At 55.7% G+C, this 18071-nt stretch overlaps 2 protein-coding genes across 3 annotated transcripts; both read right to left on the reverse strand.

Moving 5' to 3' along the window:
* Positions 1-391: 391 nt before the first annotated feature.
* LOC142066100 (E3 ubiquitin-protein ligase TRIM39-like) lies at positions 392-5982 on the reverse strand. 2 transcript variants are annotated; one of them, XM_075113118.1, is made up of 6 exons: positions 5337-5982; positions 4556-4651; positions 2654-2881; positions 2494-2516; positions 1904-2016; positions 392-1346 (listed from the first exon to the last, which is right to left on the reverse strand). In XM_075113118.1, the coding sequence occupies exons 1-6, from the start codon at positions 5772-5774 to the stop codon at positions 775-777; spliced, it is 1470 nt and encodes a 489-aa protein (XP_074969219.1). In that variant the 5' UTR covers positions 5775-5982; the 3' UTR covers positions 392-774. The 2 variants fall into 2 exon arrangements, with proteins under 2 accessions (XP_074969219.1, XP_074969218.1); XM_075113117.1 differs by having other exon boundaries at positions 2654-2884; positions 5337-5980.
* A 592-nt stretch (positions 5983-6574) lies between these two features.
* Positions 6575-8269, reverse strand: LOC142066055 (C-C motif chemokine 3-like 1). Its single transcript, XM_075113014.1, has 3 exons — positions 8115-8269; positions 7720-7834; positions 6575-6917 (listed from the first exon to the last, which is right to left on the reverse strand). The coding sequence occupies exons 1-3, from the start codon at positions 8185-8187 to the stop codon at positions 6818-6820; spliced, it is 288 nt and encodes a 95-aa protein (XP_074969115.1). The 5' UTR covers positions 8188-8269; the 3' UTR covers positions 6575-6817.
* Positions 8270-18071: the final 9802 nt, after the last annotated feature.

Here is an 18071-nt window from a genome sequence, read left to right on the forward strand (position 1 = left end):
GGCTTGTGAGGGGAGGTGGAGGGGCTGGACCTACCAAACTGGACTTCATCTCCCTTCTAAGGGACAAGACAGAGCAGCCCAGGAGCCACCAGGCAGTGCAGCACCCTCACCCATACAGATGTCCCCTTGCCTTCGCCCCAGGCCCCAGCACTGCGAGGCTCAAGTACAGCCAACTACACAGGCAGCTGCCGCTCCCAAATCCCTGGCTGCTGGGTGCCTGGCTTGCTGTAGTGTCCCACTTATGTCACAGAGGGGTCTCCTGAGGATCCTCTCTGGGCTGGAGAGGACCAGATCCAGCAGCACCCTTTGCCCTCTGAGAGGTTGCAGATTAGCTGGGGCTAATGAGCAGGGATGGACACACCATAAAACCACGCTGTTAACCGCACAAAGCTCCCCAAATCAACACTTTATTGCCTTGTTCCAGTACAATTCACACCAAAATCAGCACTACGCAGCAGGCTGGGTGCGCGCCCTTCTCCAGCAGCCCGTGAGATGAGCACTGGGGCAGCGGTGGTCAGCCAGGTCCCCTGTGACCACTGGCAGCACAATGGGTTGTGGCACATCTCTGCTGCAAAGCACCCTTCCCAGCATGGGCATGGCATGCAGTGGGCATCACACCTGGCAGGTCACCCCCAGCAGCCAGGAGCTCACAGGGACCCTGCCATGATGCTCACCAAGGTACACAGCTATTTCCCCAGTCCTGTCCCGCTCACAGGAGGAGCTGCTCAGGCTCCCAGGTCTCTGCCCATCAGTGAGAAGCCAGGGCAGCTGCTGTCACAGGACAATGCACCCCGTCCCCTGCGTGTCCCTGAGCCAGGAGATCACCAAGGGCTCTGCATTTCTGCCCCCCAAAAAGGCACCCAGGAAGAAGAGAGGCCGGAGGTTCCCTGAAAACTTGTCGGCGAAGGTGTAAATGTGGGAGTGGTCGCTCACGTTGTAAAAGGAGATTTCTCCTGCCTCGTAGTCCAGGAAGATCCCGATGCGCCGGGGTCTCACGCTCAGGGGCAGAGAGGAAACAGGTGAGGTGAGGGCCTCATAGTTCCCCCCATTTTGCAGCCGCAGCACCCAGTAGCCATTGTTTGGGGAGAAGATGACATTGCCTTTCCTGCTGGCAGACTCCCTGCACAGCCCCAAGCCCCACTCGGGCTTGTCTCCCACCTGCACCTCCCAGTAGCAGCGGCCTGAGAAGAACAGCTGACTCCCCAGCACCACTGGAGTGGTGCTGAACCTCTTGGGGTTGTCAAAGAGGGACAGAAGCAGCTTCTTGCTCCCGCGCCGCACACTCTTGCGGTCCTCAGACAGGGTGAGCTCGGGGTGCGCTGTCTCGGGGTCCAGAGTCACATCCACTGGAGCGAGAGAAGGGTGGAAGGACAGACAGCGCTTAAGGGGTCTGCAGGCATGGACATGAGCGGGTGCTTGCAACCTGGATGCTGGGCTTTTCCAGATCTTCCTACCTCCCACATTTAGTTGCTTGTGTGAGTGGTTTTGCACAGCTCCCAGCGCTGCCCGGCAGTGGGGAAGTGCAATACAGAAATCATGCTAACCATAAACCACATCAAAATACTTGGCATCTAGCTGCAGAGCAGGAAGAGAATGAGGGAGGCTCCGCAGCCCCTGGCATAGCTTCAGAAACAGCCAACACTGAAAGTAACAGTTCATGGGCAACATGAAGCCTGAAACTCCTGAGTGACCTCCTAGGCTTCAGGGTCACATCACAACCCATCCAAGACCAGAATGAGGAAGGTCTCCCCGTCCTGAAACCAGCCTGAACTCATCAGTCCACAAACACGGGCCAGCTGAACAAAGCTTGTTGAAAAAACCTCCCTGTGCCCCAGGGTATTGGAGGGGAGTGTGGTGTGGAGGCCAGACATGCCAGGAGCTCTCACAAAAGCAGCCTCCTTACCTTTGAACTTCTTCAGCATGTCCCTCATGCCCAGGCAGCGCTCAGGGGTGCTGTAGTTTTCCTTGAGGGTCACGGACACAGCCTTGGGGGACTGGAACTTTACCCCCTCGCACCTGAAAGGAGAGCGATGCCTCTGGGCTGTGTCCAGAGCCCACAGCACGGCCGGTCTCCTCTTGGAGGGGTTTAATGCCTTTCTGTTGGCTGCACAGATGCATCTCCTCCCTTGAGCTCTTTGGCTCTGAAGAGCACTAGGGATAACTGCTTGCTTATTGGCAAGCCCGATGGGACCAGAGCTAAACGATGAGGGGAGCAGCACTGCCAGTCCCTGGGAAGGAAGGAGCAAGGCCAGCCGGGCAGCGTGTCCCTTTGGACGGGGACGCGCCTCACACACCACAAGGCCAGGAAAGACCTTGGCTCTGGGGCCCTGAAAAAAGAGGATGGAGTCTCTTCTCCAGCCCCCACTGGTCTCAGTCCCTCCTTTGTCAGCTGCAGAGAGGACCAAACCAGACACTGGGCAGGGAGGACAGGGACATCTCACTTAGAGCCTGGAGGCAGCCAGGATGGTAGGAGGAATGAGAACGGGTACCTACCTGCTCAGGATGCTTTTCATGTCCTAGAAGGAGAAGAGAAAAACCATTCTGCGTGTGGGGCTCCAGAGCCTTGTGCCCACCAGCCAGCCTGGCCCCAGCCACCCACCCAGAGAGCAAAGGCATTGGGGCTGAGTTACTGGGGCTGGTGGCATAGCCTGACCTTGAGCAGCCCATCAGCTGGCTGCTGGGTCTTCTCCTTTATCTCCAAGATCATCTCCTCCAGCAAGGACTTCTGCTCCACCAACTTGGCCAGGTTTTCATTGATCATCAGCAGAATCCGCTTCTCCTCTTCCTCCAGCTTCTGGAGCAGCAGCTTCTCCTCATCAGCCAGCAGCCGATGCAGCTTCCCAAACTCACTCACAATCCTCTCCCGTTTCTTTTTCACCATCTCCTTGAAATAAGAAGATACACACGGTGAAGCAAGGCAACGTTAGCCAGGCAGCCAAGACAGAGCCGGCTTCTCAGCATCCACGTCCAGCATCAGGCCCTGGGAAACCACTGCATTTTTTTGATAAGCGCATTTATTTAAAAAAAACAGCCAGAGGCTAACTGCTGTGCTTTCATCTCGCCTGAGTTCCCACTCAACATCCTCAGTTTACCAGCAGTAGGACTTTGCCCGGGGCATTTCTGCTCAGCTGGACCTCAGATGTCTAATGATGTCTTGGTGCAGCATGGGGGGATTGGGGGGGCACTGCTGGGCTGCAAGGAGATGCCATCAGGTGTCTGGGCAGGTTTTTTTTAGATGTGGTGCAACTCATGCCTCCAGCTAGATTCAGGCTAACCTGCTACTCACGCAGCCTGGAGGAAATGCTCCATGTCTGGAAAAAACAACAGCAATGGGAAAGAGGTGGAAAAAGCCCCAGGGCTGGGGACAGATGGAAAGGGGGAGCCAGGGAGAACTCCCTGGGTGTCTGAGAGCTCTCACTACAGCCAGCAACAGGCAGGGTCTGCCAGTGCTTTAAGGTTTTTCGCCTGAGCCCTAAAAATTGTCACTTTGCTCAAAACTTAAAGCACCAGGAAAGCACATTGCTGTTAGCTAGGACTATGAAACCTCAAAATGAAGAAGATAAACGGAAGGAAACTAAACTGCACTTATTTTTCTGTCCAAGCACATGATTTCATGGACCTGACTCATGAAGGCTTGATAAGCCAGGAGAGTCACAGCCACTTCCCCGCCACTGCTCACAAAGGGCATTTTTTCCGGTTTACCAAAAAAGCGCAACGAGCTGCTGGCGGGCGGGAAGCCAGAGGCAGCTGAGCCGCAGCCCTGGAGCCCTGACTCAGGCGGGCTGGGGGAGAGTGACACGGGTCTTTCACAGCCTACATCCCTGCCCCACCCCGGCCCCCAGGGGGATGGTGGGCACGCAGGGGCACCCCAGAAACCTGCCACCCACTTGGCTGGGCTGCAGCGGGCAGGCTGGGGAGCTGAGCAAATAACTACGGGAGTCCGGAGAAACCTGTTTTCCCTGGTGAAGCTGATTAATCACCAACCCTAGCTCAGGGCTGGATAACTCGCTCCAGCAGTTTCGTTTCCTTTTCTGCAGTTACTTTCACTTTCCAGCCTCCACCCCGGGGGAATGTGAACAGCAGCTCCTTTGCTGGTGTCGTATCTCCCCAGACCTGCCTGGAGTCAGGCAGAGGTGCAAGGTGGAGTAATTCAGTTTATGTTTTTTTCTAATGAAAACACTTCTAGTTCCTACTGCTGTGAAGCAGAGCTTACATATGGATCATGCCTGGCTTGTAACTCAAGCACACGTTGTAAAACAAAAGGCAAATACAAAACAACTGGTGTCTATTTATTTAACCAGCACACAAGCTCCTGTGGTTTTGGTGGAGCTGGTGTGCTGTTATTTGCAAAGCATTTCTTTGCAAACCTTTTTAATTTCTTTATAGAGCCTCACACAGTCACCAAGCCTGGTTTCCAGCGCCAGTCCTCCATACAACAGCAGGACATGAGGACATCTCCTACTGTGAGGACTATGCCAAATTCATGGCCCCAGACAAGATCATAACTGCTGATATCTCTGAAGCTCATTCTTTAAGAATTAAGCCAGGCACCTGCCTTGCACTCCTGGGTTTTCATCCTTTCTGTTGACTCATACTTCTTCACGTCCTCCACTTCTTTTGAAAGATGCTCCAGGGATTTCTGGAGTTTGACCTGAAAGGAGAAGAAACAGGCTGAGCTGACCCCAGCAGCACCTGCCAAGTGCCGCAGTCCGGCCGGGTGCCCTCTGCCCCGGGACCGCCCGTGCCAGCCTGCGGCAAGGGGACTGTGACCCCACACCAGGCGGTGCCAGCCCTGGCACCCAAACCCAGCAGCTGTGCTCTTCACTCCACTTGCAGCATTAACCCTCTCCACACTCCTCGGGTTTTCCCCATATATTTCTCACTATTTAGGTTTTGGAGAACAAAGTGACTGCTCCCCGCAATGCCAGGGCGCGGAGCAGCTGGAGGCATGCTGCCAGGAGTGTTGCTGGGACGTGGGGTTTGGGTGCACCCCTCCACCTAGGTGAAACATCCCCAGGGCAGGACCCACCACCGCTCCTTCTCCAGGGGGGTCGTGGCAGTGCAGGGAGCCAGACTGGCTCTGTGCACCCGGATGGACTGGGATGAGCCTGGGTGCCTCCATAATTTGGGAGCCAACAGGTCCAGCCTCATCCCTGCAATAAGAGCAGCTAGGTGGGTGCCACCGTCTCTGCAACCCCCTCCTCTGCTTTCCCGTTGGTGCCACCAGGGCTGTTGGGAGAGGGGTGGTGGGGTTCCAGCGGCCAATACCCCCAGCGCCAGCATGCCCAGGGTGCATCAGGGCAGGACAGAGATCCCCGGCACCCGACCTCCCCTACCTTGTACACCTGTGCGGCCTCCTCGATGGGGTAGACGGTATGTAAGCGGTGGTGCAGGGACTCCCGGCACACCACGCAGATGGCCTCCTCATCCTCCTCACAGAAGAGCTTGAGGCGCTCATCATGCTGGGCACAGAGCGAGGTGCACGGCCCCGGCTCCGCTCCCGGGCCACCCCGCAGCCCCAGCTGCCGGATGCTCTCCACAATGTTGGCCAGCTGCCTGTTGGGTCGCAAGCCGCTGCGGTGGCAGGAGGCCCGGCACTGTGGGCAGGAGAAGGGCCCGTCGGACCAGAGACCCTTATCCTGGCAGTGCTTGGCGATGCAGCCGCGGCAGAAGTTGTGCCCACAGTCAACGCTGACAGGCTCGCTCATGTACTCCAGGCAGATGGGGCAGATGGCCTCCTCCTGCAGCCGCACCAGGGCACCCGCCAGCGCCATGGTGGCCTCTGCAGCCAGGCGGCCTCACCGACCGCCTCCTTTCCCCGTCGGTCAACCAGCAAGGGCAGGCTCACAAGCAGGCACGGTTGCGGGAGCCTCAGGGCAAGGCAGCACCAGCAGTGCCATAAAAGCCCGGAGGAGACGGAGGCCTTGCTGCCGCTCAGCACCGGCCATGGCAGCCTCCGTGCTGGGGGAGGAGCGTGGCACCGGCTGGGACAGCTGCAGCCAGCCCTAAAGGCTGGGGCTTCCTACGGCCCCGGCGGGTCAAAGCGAAAGAAAAACCTTGCCAGGAGAGTGGGACAAATGAGGAAGTGCCAGAAATAATCCGTGCTCATAAATAACCCCGGGCACTGGGATGACAGAGAAGACAGGTCGTCTCTGGGGTCTGCTGAGCCGAGCAGCCCCTCGCTGCAGTGGCAGCCCCAGCTTTGCCTGCCTGCTGCCTGCTCACAAGCTGCCTGAAGGCGCTGGCTGAGCTCGGTGACGCCTGCACCTTTACCACGCCACTGCTCACACCAGAACATCCCCTGTGACGCCCATCCACCACAGAGAGCTGCAAGCCTGGGCACCGACCGGGGCAGGGGTGGGAGGCACAGGCCGCTGCCCAGAGCCCTGGCAGGAGCAGGCAGGATGAGCACCGCTCTACCATGCTGGGGGGTGTGCAGCATGGAGGGGCTGGGGGGCAGCTGGGAGCTGCCCCGCCGCCCCGCACACCCATCTAGTGTCAGCCTGGGCTCCCTCCCAGCCACTGCTGCCCACCACAGCCTCCGTGAAGCATCCCAAGAGCCAGTGGGAGAAGCTGCAGGTTTTGCTCCTTTTTATTACACAAAATAACTTCAACGTAATCAGTACATATTAGAATGAAAAGTTTCACTGAAAATGACAAATAAATTAAAAATACCTTTGCATAAGCTTAAATGAAAGAGCTAAACACTGTATTAAACAGTCTGCCAAATTCACAGGCAATAAGAGGGACGTGTCTTGGAGGTGCCCATGAGAGAAGGTCCTCACAGAGGTGATGCTTGGAGGGAGCAGAGCATTGCTCATCCACCGCGTGCCTTGTCCTTTTGGTGATTCACTATGTCCTGGACCCACTTATCATCAGGTTTGCCACAGACCATCGTGCCTTTAACTGTGGTAAATCTGCAAAAGGAAATCCAGTTAAGGGAGCTGGAGAGGGGAGGGGTGGGGAGGAGAGGGGAGGGGAGGGGAGGAGAGGAGAGGGGAGGGGAGGAGAGGAGAGGAGAGGAGAGGAGAGGAGAGGAGAGGAGAGGAGAGGAGAGGAGAGGAGAGGAGAGGAGAGGAGAGGAGAGGAGAGGAGAGGAGAGGAGAGGAGAGGAGAGGAGAGGAGAGGAGAGGAGAGGAGAGGAGAGGAGAGGAGAGGAGAGGAGAGGAGAGGAGAAGAGAGGGGAGGGGAGGGGAGGGGAGGAGAGGGGAGGAGAGGGGAGGAGAGGGGAGGAGAGGAGAGGAGAGGAGAGGAGAGGAGGGGAGGGGAGGGGAGGGGAGAGGACCAGACCGCTCTTTGGCACTTGTGAACCTCACCAAATCAGACACCTCTACAGCTGCAGAACAGCCCTAGGGTAATACGGGGTGGGGGATTGTATTAATGCCATTACAGGTGTCTTGCTCTCTACCATTTAAGCCACTTTGTCCCCAGCATGCCTACTCCAGCCTGTGTCACTGTCCTGCCTGGGTCCCGCTCTTTGGGGATGAGGGAGGCGACCAGCAGAAGCTCTTTTGGCTGAAATCTAATAGGGAGGTCCAGAAACTGGCTGCCTGGGATGTGGGATTGGCCTCTGAGATGTTTCCAGGCTGTTCTCCTAAAACAGGAGAGCCCAGCTTGGTGTTTTCCCTTGTCCAGATGGGGTGAGATATGGGGTTTCCTGGCATTGCCATCCTTCAGTGGAGCAGGGTCCCTGAGGTTTTGGCCAGGAGATCTACTCACATCACAGCTGGCTTGGAGCAGTGGCTGCCTGTGTGCTCGTATGTCACCACGCGGCTCGAGGGAAATGCTTTGGTGCTGTATTGGATGCAGCAGGGACCAGAAAAGTTGACAGAAGCTGGAAGACAAGTTAAATTTTCTGATTAAACCAGACCAGGAGAGGTACCAGTGGGGAGAAGCAGGGTCAGAAGACCAGAAGATCCCCGCTGGAGGAGGTGCTGCTCCCACCATGGGCTCCCACCACAGCCATCCTTCCCTTAGGAAGCCAAAGAGTATCAAGAAGTGCCCCTCCTTTCCCGCAGAAGATGCTCAGAAGGGAGAGCTGCCAAGGATTACTAGACCTTATACAGCAGAAAGAAAGAGGAGAGAGCTCCTCAGAAAGGAAAGTTTGGACTCACCTGGAGAAGAGGAGACCTGGTAGCAGAGGACAGCCACAAAAAGTACAGCAAGGGCAGCTGTGGAGGTCTTCATGCTCCTGTTGGTGGAGATAAATTGTAGGAGTCAGACTAGACCGCTGCAGAGAACCCCTTGCTGTGCATGACATGGGATCCCTGGGTGCAGCCCGCTTTATAGAGGCAGACAGCGAACAAGGACAGAAACATGCCGGAAACATTGCTACATGACATGACACAATGGAAAAAGTGCTGTGTCAAGGGTGCCGCACAGTTCTGTGGAGGGAAGTGCCCACAACCCCAATAAGAGTAGTGTCCTGACGTGGCATATTATACAATAATATGATACCATGAAATGGTAGAGAACAGGATATGACCTCTCTTTTTCCTTTCCCCTAACCAAAGGGGTCTGAAGAGAACCTAGAAGTAACAATTCAGATTACTAGATGGACCTCTTGCCTAGAAGCCACATGATGGCAACGGATGGAGAATGACCACAGTTGCCACACACCTGTGTTTAGTAGAATATCTGAATCACAGACAAACTGGGGACCATTCACTGCTCCCACAGCGACTGGAGCAGGGAGGGTCCGTGAGCCAGGCAGCCCTCCCTGGCTGCCTGCCCAGTGGGTCGCCAAGGCACACAGCAGCCATGCCCTGCCCTGCTCGCAGCACTGCCTCAAGGAGAGGGGGGCTTTCTCCATGGGGCCCAGAAGGCCATCAGTATGTACGCGTGCAGAGCAGAGGGTAGAGCACAGTGCCACCCCAGGTCTGGGCTCCTCACCTGTTCTTGACCTTCACTTGCAGTGAGTCGTTGGGAAACCAGTTCCGTCACCGTGTTGCAGTTGCACTAACACCAGTGACAGCTAAAATAGCCCTATGTTACCCATGGATGTGAAAATCAGCCGTTAATGTTTAAAAAGAGCTTTAGAAGCTCATGACCATTCTAGCACAGCAGAGTTGGCTTAGATGATTATTTGGCTCCAGCAGTGTAGAATCAACATGCCCCTGACATTGCCTTGTCATTGACCCAGCAGCCACGGGCAAACACAGAAGAGATTTGCTGGTTTAGCTCATACTGACTGGGGCAGGAACGGTGTCACCATGCTGACAGAGAAACTCCTGCTGGAAATGCTACGTCCATACAGAAGGGCTCTGCTGATTTCTAGGCAAAGGCTGTGGATGAAGCCTCAGGAGAGTGGGGGAAGAGCAAGGTCTTCATGGTGCTAGTGAATGTGTCTGGGCACTGGACAACCACCACCACAGTGGGAAAGCCACACAAGCAGACTGCCTTTCATGAGGGCCCAGTGAAGAAAGGGACATGGCTCCTCTATGGAAGAGGAAGATTACTGAAAAAGAAACCACTGCCCAAAGTAGTGGCCTTGTAGAAACCCAGAGGAGGAACTAGAAGGGAAATGAGGAGATTCCCTGGACCAGCTGAAGGAGAGTTAATTCCAGGTCTGAGGCTCCCAAGTGCTCCAGGGACTGATGCACCATCATCACGTCTCAGTAGACTGAACTCTTTGAAAAACTGAGCCAGACTTGTTAGAAAGTGTGGGCTAGGTGGCATTGCAGGATTTGTTTTACACAGAGCCTTTTGTTTCCCTAAAACACTTTGTTACTAAGCATGAGCAAAACTGAGCCAGGGTGAGACCAGACGTGGGTGCCTCGCTGCCACGGAGGCAGGGAGCCTGTACCAGGCTGGAGAGTGGGCAGCCAGGGAGGGACCCCAGGGCACATGCTGCCAGTGGGGCTTTTGGAAAGACACGTCCTTAGCAGAGACCGGCATCTCCCATCACACAGCAAGAAGGCAGCCCCCATTCAGCCCACAACCCACGCTTCCTGTGCAGCCATCAGAGCTCAGTCCCCAGCTTTGCAGCAGTGAAGGCCTTCTTTCATGTCTCTGCATCTCTCTTTCCCCATTGCTCCCATCCCAGATCATGTTGAGGGATTAAACTCCCAGAGCGAGAGTGAATCAAGACAGCCCGAATCAAGACAGCCCAAATCAAGGCGGAGGCTTTACCTGCCTGTGGCAGAGAAGGGCTCACAATACCCTGCTCTGAACAGCCGAGGATCTCAGGATTCCTCTGGGAGCCTGCCTGCTCTATAATCCCCCTTGTCCTGTGCTCCAGAGCCCTTTCAGATGCTAGGATGAAGCCTTGCACCTTCAGGGGCATGAGGTCCCACCACCAATGTCCTGGGCTGGATTCACTCACCCCCACACTGCACAGAGTGGGGCTAGGAAGGTGTCAGCCTCTGCTGGTCCATCCCTTGAGTGGTCAGTTGCTAATTGTCTTGCCTGAAGTACCTAGATTAACCTAGCAGGGAGCCTAGGGAGAGTGGCTGTCCTGGGGAGCTGCCAGGAAGGGGCCAGGCAGGCAGCAGCACACCTGGCACAAGATGTTAGCACCAGCAGCAGCAGGACCAGCCTGGAAGGAAGGTGTGTGCTGAGCCATGATCCCAAATCCACAGCACTGTTGCACTCCCTCTGCCTCTCTGTTCCAGCTCTTCCTGCAATGTGTGTCCATCTGAGCTCCCAGGAAGTCTGCAGCAGAGACATAGCAGCTCCCCTCCATCCCCGTGCCCAGTTCAGCCATGCTGCATCTGCAGCTTAGCCATAAGCAACTCCCCTCGCCCTGTACCCATGCTTCCCCCACCTCCCGGAGCTCTAGGCACCCTTTTTCCCCAGTTGCTGCTCAGGGATGCTGGGGAAAGTGTAGGTGAAGCTGGGCTCCTGAGCAGGGAGCAGGGTGTATGGGCAGGAGCTGCCTGGACTGTGCAGGCTCCCTTGCATACCCCTGTCTCCATGGGGCTGGCCATGCATGACTGATGGACATGCTGCCTGAGATAAGAGATGTGACAGCTTAATGCACCCAGGACAACAGACCAAGACTGACACCCCTGCCTGAGGCAACAGACGGCACATTGAGGCTGGGGGTGCTAGAAACAGGCTTGGAGTGGCAGACTGGGAAACCACATGGAGAGACAAGACTGAGATCAGATTGAGATGAGACAAGATGATCGTGATGCACTGATGACCTACTAACTGAGGTGCTACCAAGGTCTCCCATTCTGGGAGCCCTGCTTCTGCCATTTCCACTGGTGCTTTCACACCGAGCATTTGCACACATTCCCTGTTCTGACCAATCTTAACATTCCTGTTACACATCTCCACACAGGGACTAAATAAAACTGAGAGAAGGAGAACAGGCTGGGGAATGAGCTGGAGACAGCCTCGCTGATGCAGCTTACACCAACACAGCACAGCTTGGAACTGCTTTTAGCTGAATGTTCTGGATGTTCTTGCAATATTCAAATACGGGTTTGATGGAAATGTCAAGATTCATTCTGAAAAATCAATATTTTCTATCAGGACTAAAAATGTGCCTAGACATTGTCAGTGAATTCACTCCCCTTTCATATATACCGGGCTGTGTTTCCTGCTTCCACTCATAGCAAAAGGAATTCTTGGAGGTTTTAACACCTCTGTTATTCCCCCTATTCACTGTTTTCCTCAACTCTATTCCTTCCTTGAAGGAAGATCTCATATTTCAGTCTTGGCTGCTCCTTCCTGCCAAGACAAATAATGCAAATCTCTAAATATTTTGATTTCTAAAACCTCCTCCATATCATACATCCTAAACAGTAGCTATTTATGGAGTCTGTGAAACCTCTGCCTTATGGTGTGTTTCAGCTTTCAATAGAAACCACACGTGGTATCTTTGGATCCATCACCAGAACAGATTTGGGAAGCAGGAGGAAGTCTTTTCTTAGCCCTGAAGGCAGCCTGCTCCACCACACTGACTCTTAGGTTGGAGTCAACCTAAGATCACATTATAAGTCAACCTGGGTGACCACATTATCACAGTGCCCCTGGGAGCTGCCAGATCCCTAATGTGGGAAACTCTGGTTTTAACTGGGAGCAAATCAGCTGGAAAGAGAATGACTGGGGGAAGTCAGTGATCACAGGGTGGTGCTGCTCCAAGAAAGACAAGCAAGATCTCAGATGAGAAGAGGTATTTTCCAGAGGGATCGAGACCTTTCAGCATGGGAATTGAAATTTGAAGTCTGCAAAATTATGAGTGGCCGAGAGAGAGGACAAATAGTGATTACTCACTGTCTCTCCCACAGCAAGAACCATGGACCATCAAATGAAGCTGGCAAGAGCCAGGTTCAAAATGAACAGAACGAAGCAGCTCTTCATATGAGGAGCTCCTTGCCAAGGGACATGGTGATCACAAGGAAATTTCCATGTGTCTGAGTCCGGGCTTGGATTTCAAAGCTCAAGAAGCTTTGTAAAATGGCAATGGTTGCAGGCTGGGAGTGCACTTGAAGGAGGCAGCACAAATATTTGCCTTTCTCTTCAAGGGGTCTGCTGTGGCCACATCTGGAGATATTAAGGCTGGGCTAGATGGACCCCTATTCCACATCCTCTGGGACTGTTCCTATTTGATTCCCCAGGACAGTTGGTCCTACAGAACTGTAAGGTCTATAGAGTAGCTTGTGAAACTGCTTTGAAATTCCTGGACTGAAATTTATATATCTGGATATGCCTCCAGATGAATATTTTTGGTAAATGTCAGCAGAAAGACACCAACAGTTTCTAAGCACACAGCAAGGCAGAAATATATTGCTGCAGCTTGTGCAATTTTCCAAGACAAATTTAGGGCACCTAGAAAAGCCTCACTTTTGGACCAAGAGCCTGAAGAGCGGGAGGTGGCCGGCTGCCATCTCAGGATGTGGGCCTCACAGAAATTTGATAGTACTCCCAAGGGCAGATGCAGGCTGCCTTTGCCAAATTACCCCCACGCATATATACCTTTGTTTCCCTGAAGATGCCATCAGCGCCGAGCATCAGCCTGCCTGGAGCTGAGCAGAGTTTGCCCAGCAGCGTTAGCACTGCGTGTCTGTTTTAGCTGGGGCAGCTGAGGTTCAGAGAAACTAAGAGAAAAACATTTGGGTGTTAGCTTTGAGACTCCCAGGACCTGAAATTTCTGAGCTCTTGGCATTATGTGGTACTTTGTACTTGCAAAGTCTGCCTCCTGTTGTCTTCAGCTGGAGGTACACGTAACATCTGCAAGTCAGACCAGAGGATTTCAGGAATCTAGAAAACAAAGACAATGCTCTACAAGAGCACTGGTGAATGTTGGGTTGTGCTGATACCATAAAGGGAAGACAAGGACAGACTGGCTCTCCAGATCTACAGCCCATGCCTTCCTGCAGCCCCTGCCTCATTCGCTACCCACTCTTCTGCAGCAAGCACAGGGGTCCTACACACAGCCCTGCACACCCCAAGGCATACAGAGACAACCTCTGCTCAGTGATCACGTCCTGGCAGCCACAGGCTGTCGCATAACACAGATGCAAGGCAAGCTTGCCATGTGCTATCCTGGGAGAGACCAGCCTTTCCCACCACCTGTTCCTGGCACAAGCAGCTAGCACGAGCTGGTCACTGCCAGGGTTGTGTGCTGGGCACGGCGCAGTGTTCCAGCTGGAGGTGCTGCCCATGCAGTGGGGAAGCTCTCCAGCAGATGCCAAACACTTCCCACCTCCAGGCCCTGCTCCAGAGCAAGTTGCACACGTAGGCAGCCACCCTGCAGAACAGCAGCCCAAGGTTGGGTTCGGGTCCTCTCCTGTAGATCCAGCTGCAAACCATGCTCAGCTTTGCTTTTGAATTCTTGGACAAGTGGGGGCGGTTGCTGAGGCTTTAGCGCAGAGAACATAGCTGGTGATGTTTTGGGGTTACATCCCTCCTTGCAAAAGCTGGACAAGCAGGAGGCTTTGCCCAGGACAGAGGTGAGGGCCCCATGGACCCTCACGCTCCTTAGCTAAGCAGTCCTCTCAAGATGCCCTCCCTGTCCCCTTTAAAGCAGCTGCTCTGCCTTGGCTGCTCTCTTGGGTGGGAGCTGGCCCTCCCGCACCAGGACTGTCCCTTCCCTTCGCCACCCGACGCCCTACGTAGCAGCCTAGGGGTTCTTTGACAGCCTAAGCAGACAAGGACTCAGCAGCAGCATCTGGTTTGCCCAAAGCATTCGAAAAATGGGATCAAAAGATGAAAATACACACACACACAGATGCTCCTCCTGGTGCACCGCACTGTCCCAAGTGCTCTTTGCTCTCCCAGGGACCCTGCTGCTGGGTCTGGGCCACAACACTGCAGCCGAGACCCTGCCCTCTCCCTGCATCAGGTGGCCACTTTGGCTCATAAGAGGTTTTTGTCGCAGGGGCTGATCAAATAGTCCTGTCACCAGGGCAGGGTTGTATTTGTGGTTACAGGATTGCATTTGTGGAAGGCTTGTCACAGCCACTGCCCTCCCACTCTGTGGATTTCTTTCCAGTTGTGCTCACCGGGGATGCCTCGCCTGCTTGGGTGTACGCAGAAGATTGTGCCGTGGGATGTCTAAAGGGGCGACTGAAGGGTGTCCATCTGGGAGTTCACCTTTGGCAGAGAAAAGAAAGCAGGATCTTTGCACAGAGCCCTGTGCCCGCCTGCTCCAGCACAGCCAGCTGGATAACAGAGGAACAACTGTAGTGCCCCTATTTTCATGCTGAAACAAGGCGGGTCTGTGCTCTCCCTGAGCCTGGGCCAGGCCATGGGAGGGTGAGGAGTGTTGCAGCAGCACCCTGGGACTCTCCCGGCTCTGGCTGGGGAGGGGAGTTTGAAAGGCAGCCTCTAGCTCCCAGCCCCTGGGAAAAGAGCATCCCTCAGCCCAGTCAGGGCCCACGACCCCTGCTGTCCCTTCTAGCCCCTCTCCTGCCACTTCTTCCCCCTTGTTCGCAGGTCGTTTGGGTTGACACCGAGCTGAGAAGCAATGTCCTGGCAGAGAGGAAGCAGTCCCCTTTAGGGCTGTTATGGGTGGGAGCCTCAAAGCATGTGAGCAGCAAGGGGAGGCTGCCCTGTGGAGCCCTGCAATGGGGGGAAGGACAAGCTCTGGCCCCCCCGTCCAGCCTGAGCCAGCACTTGATGGGTGTTACATGCTGGTGATCACTAGGCTGCCCAAAGGGAAGAAGAGAGGGGACACACCATCCTCTCCGTGTCCCAGCAGGCACCAGACCCATGGTCTCCATCCTACAGAATAACTCAGGTGCAGACAACCCAGGTAGCTACCGAAAGCAAGGAAGGTGACTATGGTCCACAGCCCAAGCCATCTACCAAGGTCTCCTGTCCCAGAAACGTGAAAGCAGCTTCACTGGGGTGGGTGGCACTGGGGAAGCCAGTTTCTGTCCCTGCACAGGCCAGACACTCCCATGACAGGCTGTCCCATCACCCTTTGCCTCCAGGCTGCAGTCCAGCCTCTTGGACAGGAGCGAGAGGAGCACAGTGCAACCAAGCAGATGAAACCCAGCCACAGCTTCAGAAAAGGACCTGCTGGCTGAGAGGAGTGGTGCCTAGCCCACCTTTCCTCTGCCTTGCACATGAGCCCTTCTCCATCATCTCCCCACGGAACCTGAGGCAGAGGCACAGACCCTACACAGGAACAGCCCTGTGCCTTCCTGAGCATCTCGCAACCTGCCTAAAAGCAAGGCACCCTCTCCCACCAGAGCGGAGCCTCTCAAATCCCTGCAGAGCAGCCCAGCCTGAGCAAGAGCCCCAAAGCACAATCCAGCAGTGCTACTGGGTGGATTAGGCCAGCCCAGTGCGGTCTGACCGGCTGCCCATGGGCTGGATCCTGACTCCATCCAGTTACAGCCCCTGTCTTGGAGGAGGCAGGAGCAGCTGGTAGAAACAGCCTGTTCTGCCCGCATCCAGCTGCCTTCCTCTGCTCCTGACCCGGCAGGAGTCTCCCAGCTGGCCATCCCAGGTCCCAAAGTGGGCACTCAGCCCTGGCCATGGAAGGAGATGTGACTATGTGACTCTGCTCTTCAGTAAGATGGAGCAAATAACACAAGCCTTGTAGTCCCTCACCATGGGGCTGAGGTCCAGCCCTCCCAGATCCAGGCCTGCATGCTGGAGAGGTCATGCAGGAGTAGATGCTTTCAGCCAGGCAGAGGGGTGGGCAAGGTAAGCAGATCACAAGGACCTTGCTATCGTTTGTCAAATGCCCTCCTCTATTCTTTCTTCATCTCTATTCAGCAATTACTTCATTTCTTCAATTATTAATCACCTTGCTGCAATAGTGGCTGAATTAAACCCATTAAACCTCCTCTGGGACCAGCCCCAAGGAAGGAGGCAGGGTTCCAGAAAGTACATTAGAGAGAAGGCAGACAGGGAGTCGAGACAAGCCAGTGTGGGAGGACATGGCCTTGCTGCACAGTGTAGGCCATTTCCCATCAGCTGTGAATCTGATATCCAAAGCAGAGATTGGAGAGATCTATCACACAAACAGCCTCTTCCCATGTCCCACTAGGCAGCTGCAGGAAGGTGCTTGCGTGGCAATTGTTTCAGCTGAGAAATAAGCCACAAAAGTGAGTTATGCAGGGAGAATTGCTTGCACAAGAGCTCCTGACAACCCACATCCTAAACAGTTGTTCCCAGATTGCCCCATCACCCTTGGCAGCGGCAGACAGGACAGTTTTGTGCAGCTACTCCCCACCTGAAGCAAAGACACTGATTTGTGTGACCTGCTTCTAAGGATTCAGGAACTCAGCTGGCATGACCCCAGCACAGCACCCTTTGCCATTGTCGGGGATTAACTGGGGAGCTGCCTTAGACAGCTTCAGTCTCTTTGCAAAAAATGCTGATTTGTCCGTATTTTGCAGAAATGTTCCAGTTCTGGCAAAGGTCCCAGTGGGAAATTCACCTCCAGAGTGGGATGGGATTCCTGGTGAAAACTGCAGGAGCCAGCCATAGTCCAGCAATCTGCCAGCCTGAGAAAGGGCCCTAACACAAGTCTCTGAAGAGGGACCGGAGACATGAGCCCAGATCAGGTTGTGCAGCATGCTATAAACCCGCCAGCTATTCAGGGGAAGTTAAAACCTTCTCCTGCTTCTCTTCCGTTGTTTTTCAGACACCTGTAACCATTTTCCCCCCCTCTGCCAATGGTACCAGAGAAATGACCTGTTCTTGCTCTGCTCTGCCAGTGGCGCCCGCAGCTGCCTCCTGCCCACGCGCACACCCCTCCAGAGCTCCCCACACGCAGCTCGGCTGGCTCAAAGGCAAAGGCCTGCACAACCTCCACTCACCCTCTCCGCACTGGCACCCCGGGAGTGCCTTCCCCCAACCCCCTGGCCCCAAGCGGCGCTGAATCCATCCCGTACGCTGTGCGAAGCCGGGCCAACGCTGCTCGGTGGGATGCTGGGGTTCAGCTGGGCCCAGCCGCCACACAGGGCCCAAGGGCTGACCCAGGGGCTGACCCAAGCCTGTGGCAGAGAGGAGGGGATGGGGGCCGCATGCCGGGGCTCCCCGTAACCCCCGGTGTAACACGCCGTCGCGCTCCCCCGTGGCCCGCGAACACGCTTTGGGCCAAGCTGCGGGGCAGAGCAGGGGCCGCATCCTGCCGTGGGGCCGGGCTCAGGCCGCCGGCCCCGGGCAGGGCCTCGGCGCAGCGGGAGCCGCGCAGGCCGCACACCCGGGCTGGCGGGACCCCTCAGGCCGGCTCCGGCCGCAGCTCAGAGCCCTTCGGGACCAGGTCCCCGCGCTCCGGGGAGCTCGCTCAGCCCCGGGGCCGGGCCGGGCACGGCGCAGCCCCTCCGGGAGCCCATCCCGGAGCTCGAACCACGGCCCCGGCCCAGAGCGGCGCCCCCCCTCCCCGCCAGGGGGCGCCAAGCCGCGCACGGGCGAGGCACGGGGAGGGGCAGCGGAGTGTGAGCGGCAGGCGCAGAGGCCAATCATCACAGGGCAATGGCAGGGAGGCGTGACCATAGGGCTGAAAGGGCGGTGCTAAGAGGGCGGGTCCTAAAGACGGGACAGAGGGCGGGACTCTCTCGGAGGGGCGGGAGCTGGCACTGAGTGGCGTCCGACAGAACCAGTGATCTTGGCGGCCGTTACGTGAGCTGGCCGCCTGAGCCGGCTCGGGGCCGGCC

The sequence above is a fragment of the Phalacrocorax aristotelis genome, chromosome 18 (genome assembly GCF_949628215.1).
Source record: "Phalacrocorax aristotelis chromosome 18, bGulAri2.1, whole genome shotgun sequence".
NCBI lineage: Eukaryota > Metazoa > Chordata > Aves > Suliformes > Phalacrocoracidae > Phalacrocorax > Phalacrocorax aristotelis.

Bases quoted from the DNA above. Each gene is read 5' to 3' on its own strand.
- LOC142066100 (XM_075113117.1), bottom strand. From the start codon at position 5,774: ATGGCGCTGGCGGGTGCCCTGGTGCGGCTGCAGGAGGAGGCCATCTGC. The intron at 4,652-5,336 runs GTAGGGGAGGTC...TTCTCCTTTCAG, and splicing joins AGGCCGCACAGGTGTACAAG to GTCAAACTCCAGAAATCCCT. The intron at 2,517-2,653 runs GTCAGGCTATGC...TTCTCCTTCTAG, and splicing joins CAGCTGATGGGCTGCTCAAG to GACATGAAAAGCATCCTGAG.
- LOC142066055 (XM_075113014.1), bottom strand. From the start codon at position 8,187: ATGAAGACCTCCACAGCTGCCCTTGCTGTACTTTTTGTGGCTGTCCTC. The intron at 7,835-8,114 runs GTGAGTCCAAAC...CTTGTCTTCCAG, and splicing joins CCAGGTCTCCTCTTCTCCAG to CTTCTGTCAACTTTTCTGGT. The intron at 6,918-7,719 runs GTGAGTAGATCT...TTCCTTTTGCAG, and splicing joins TGCTCCAAGCCAGCTGTGAT to ATTTACCACAGTTAAAGGCA.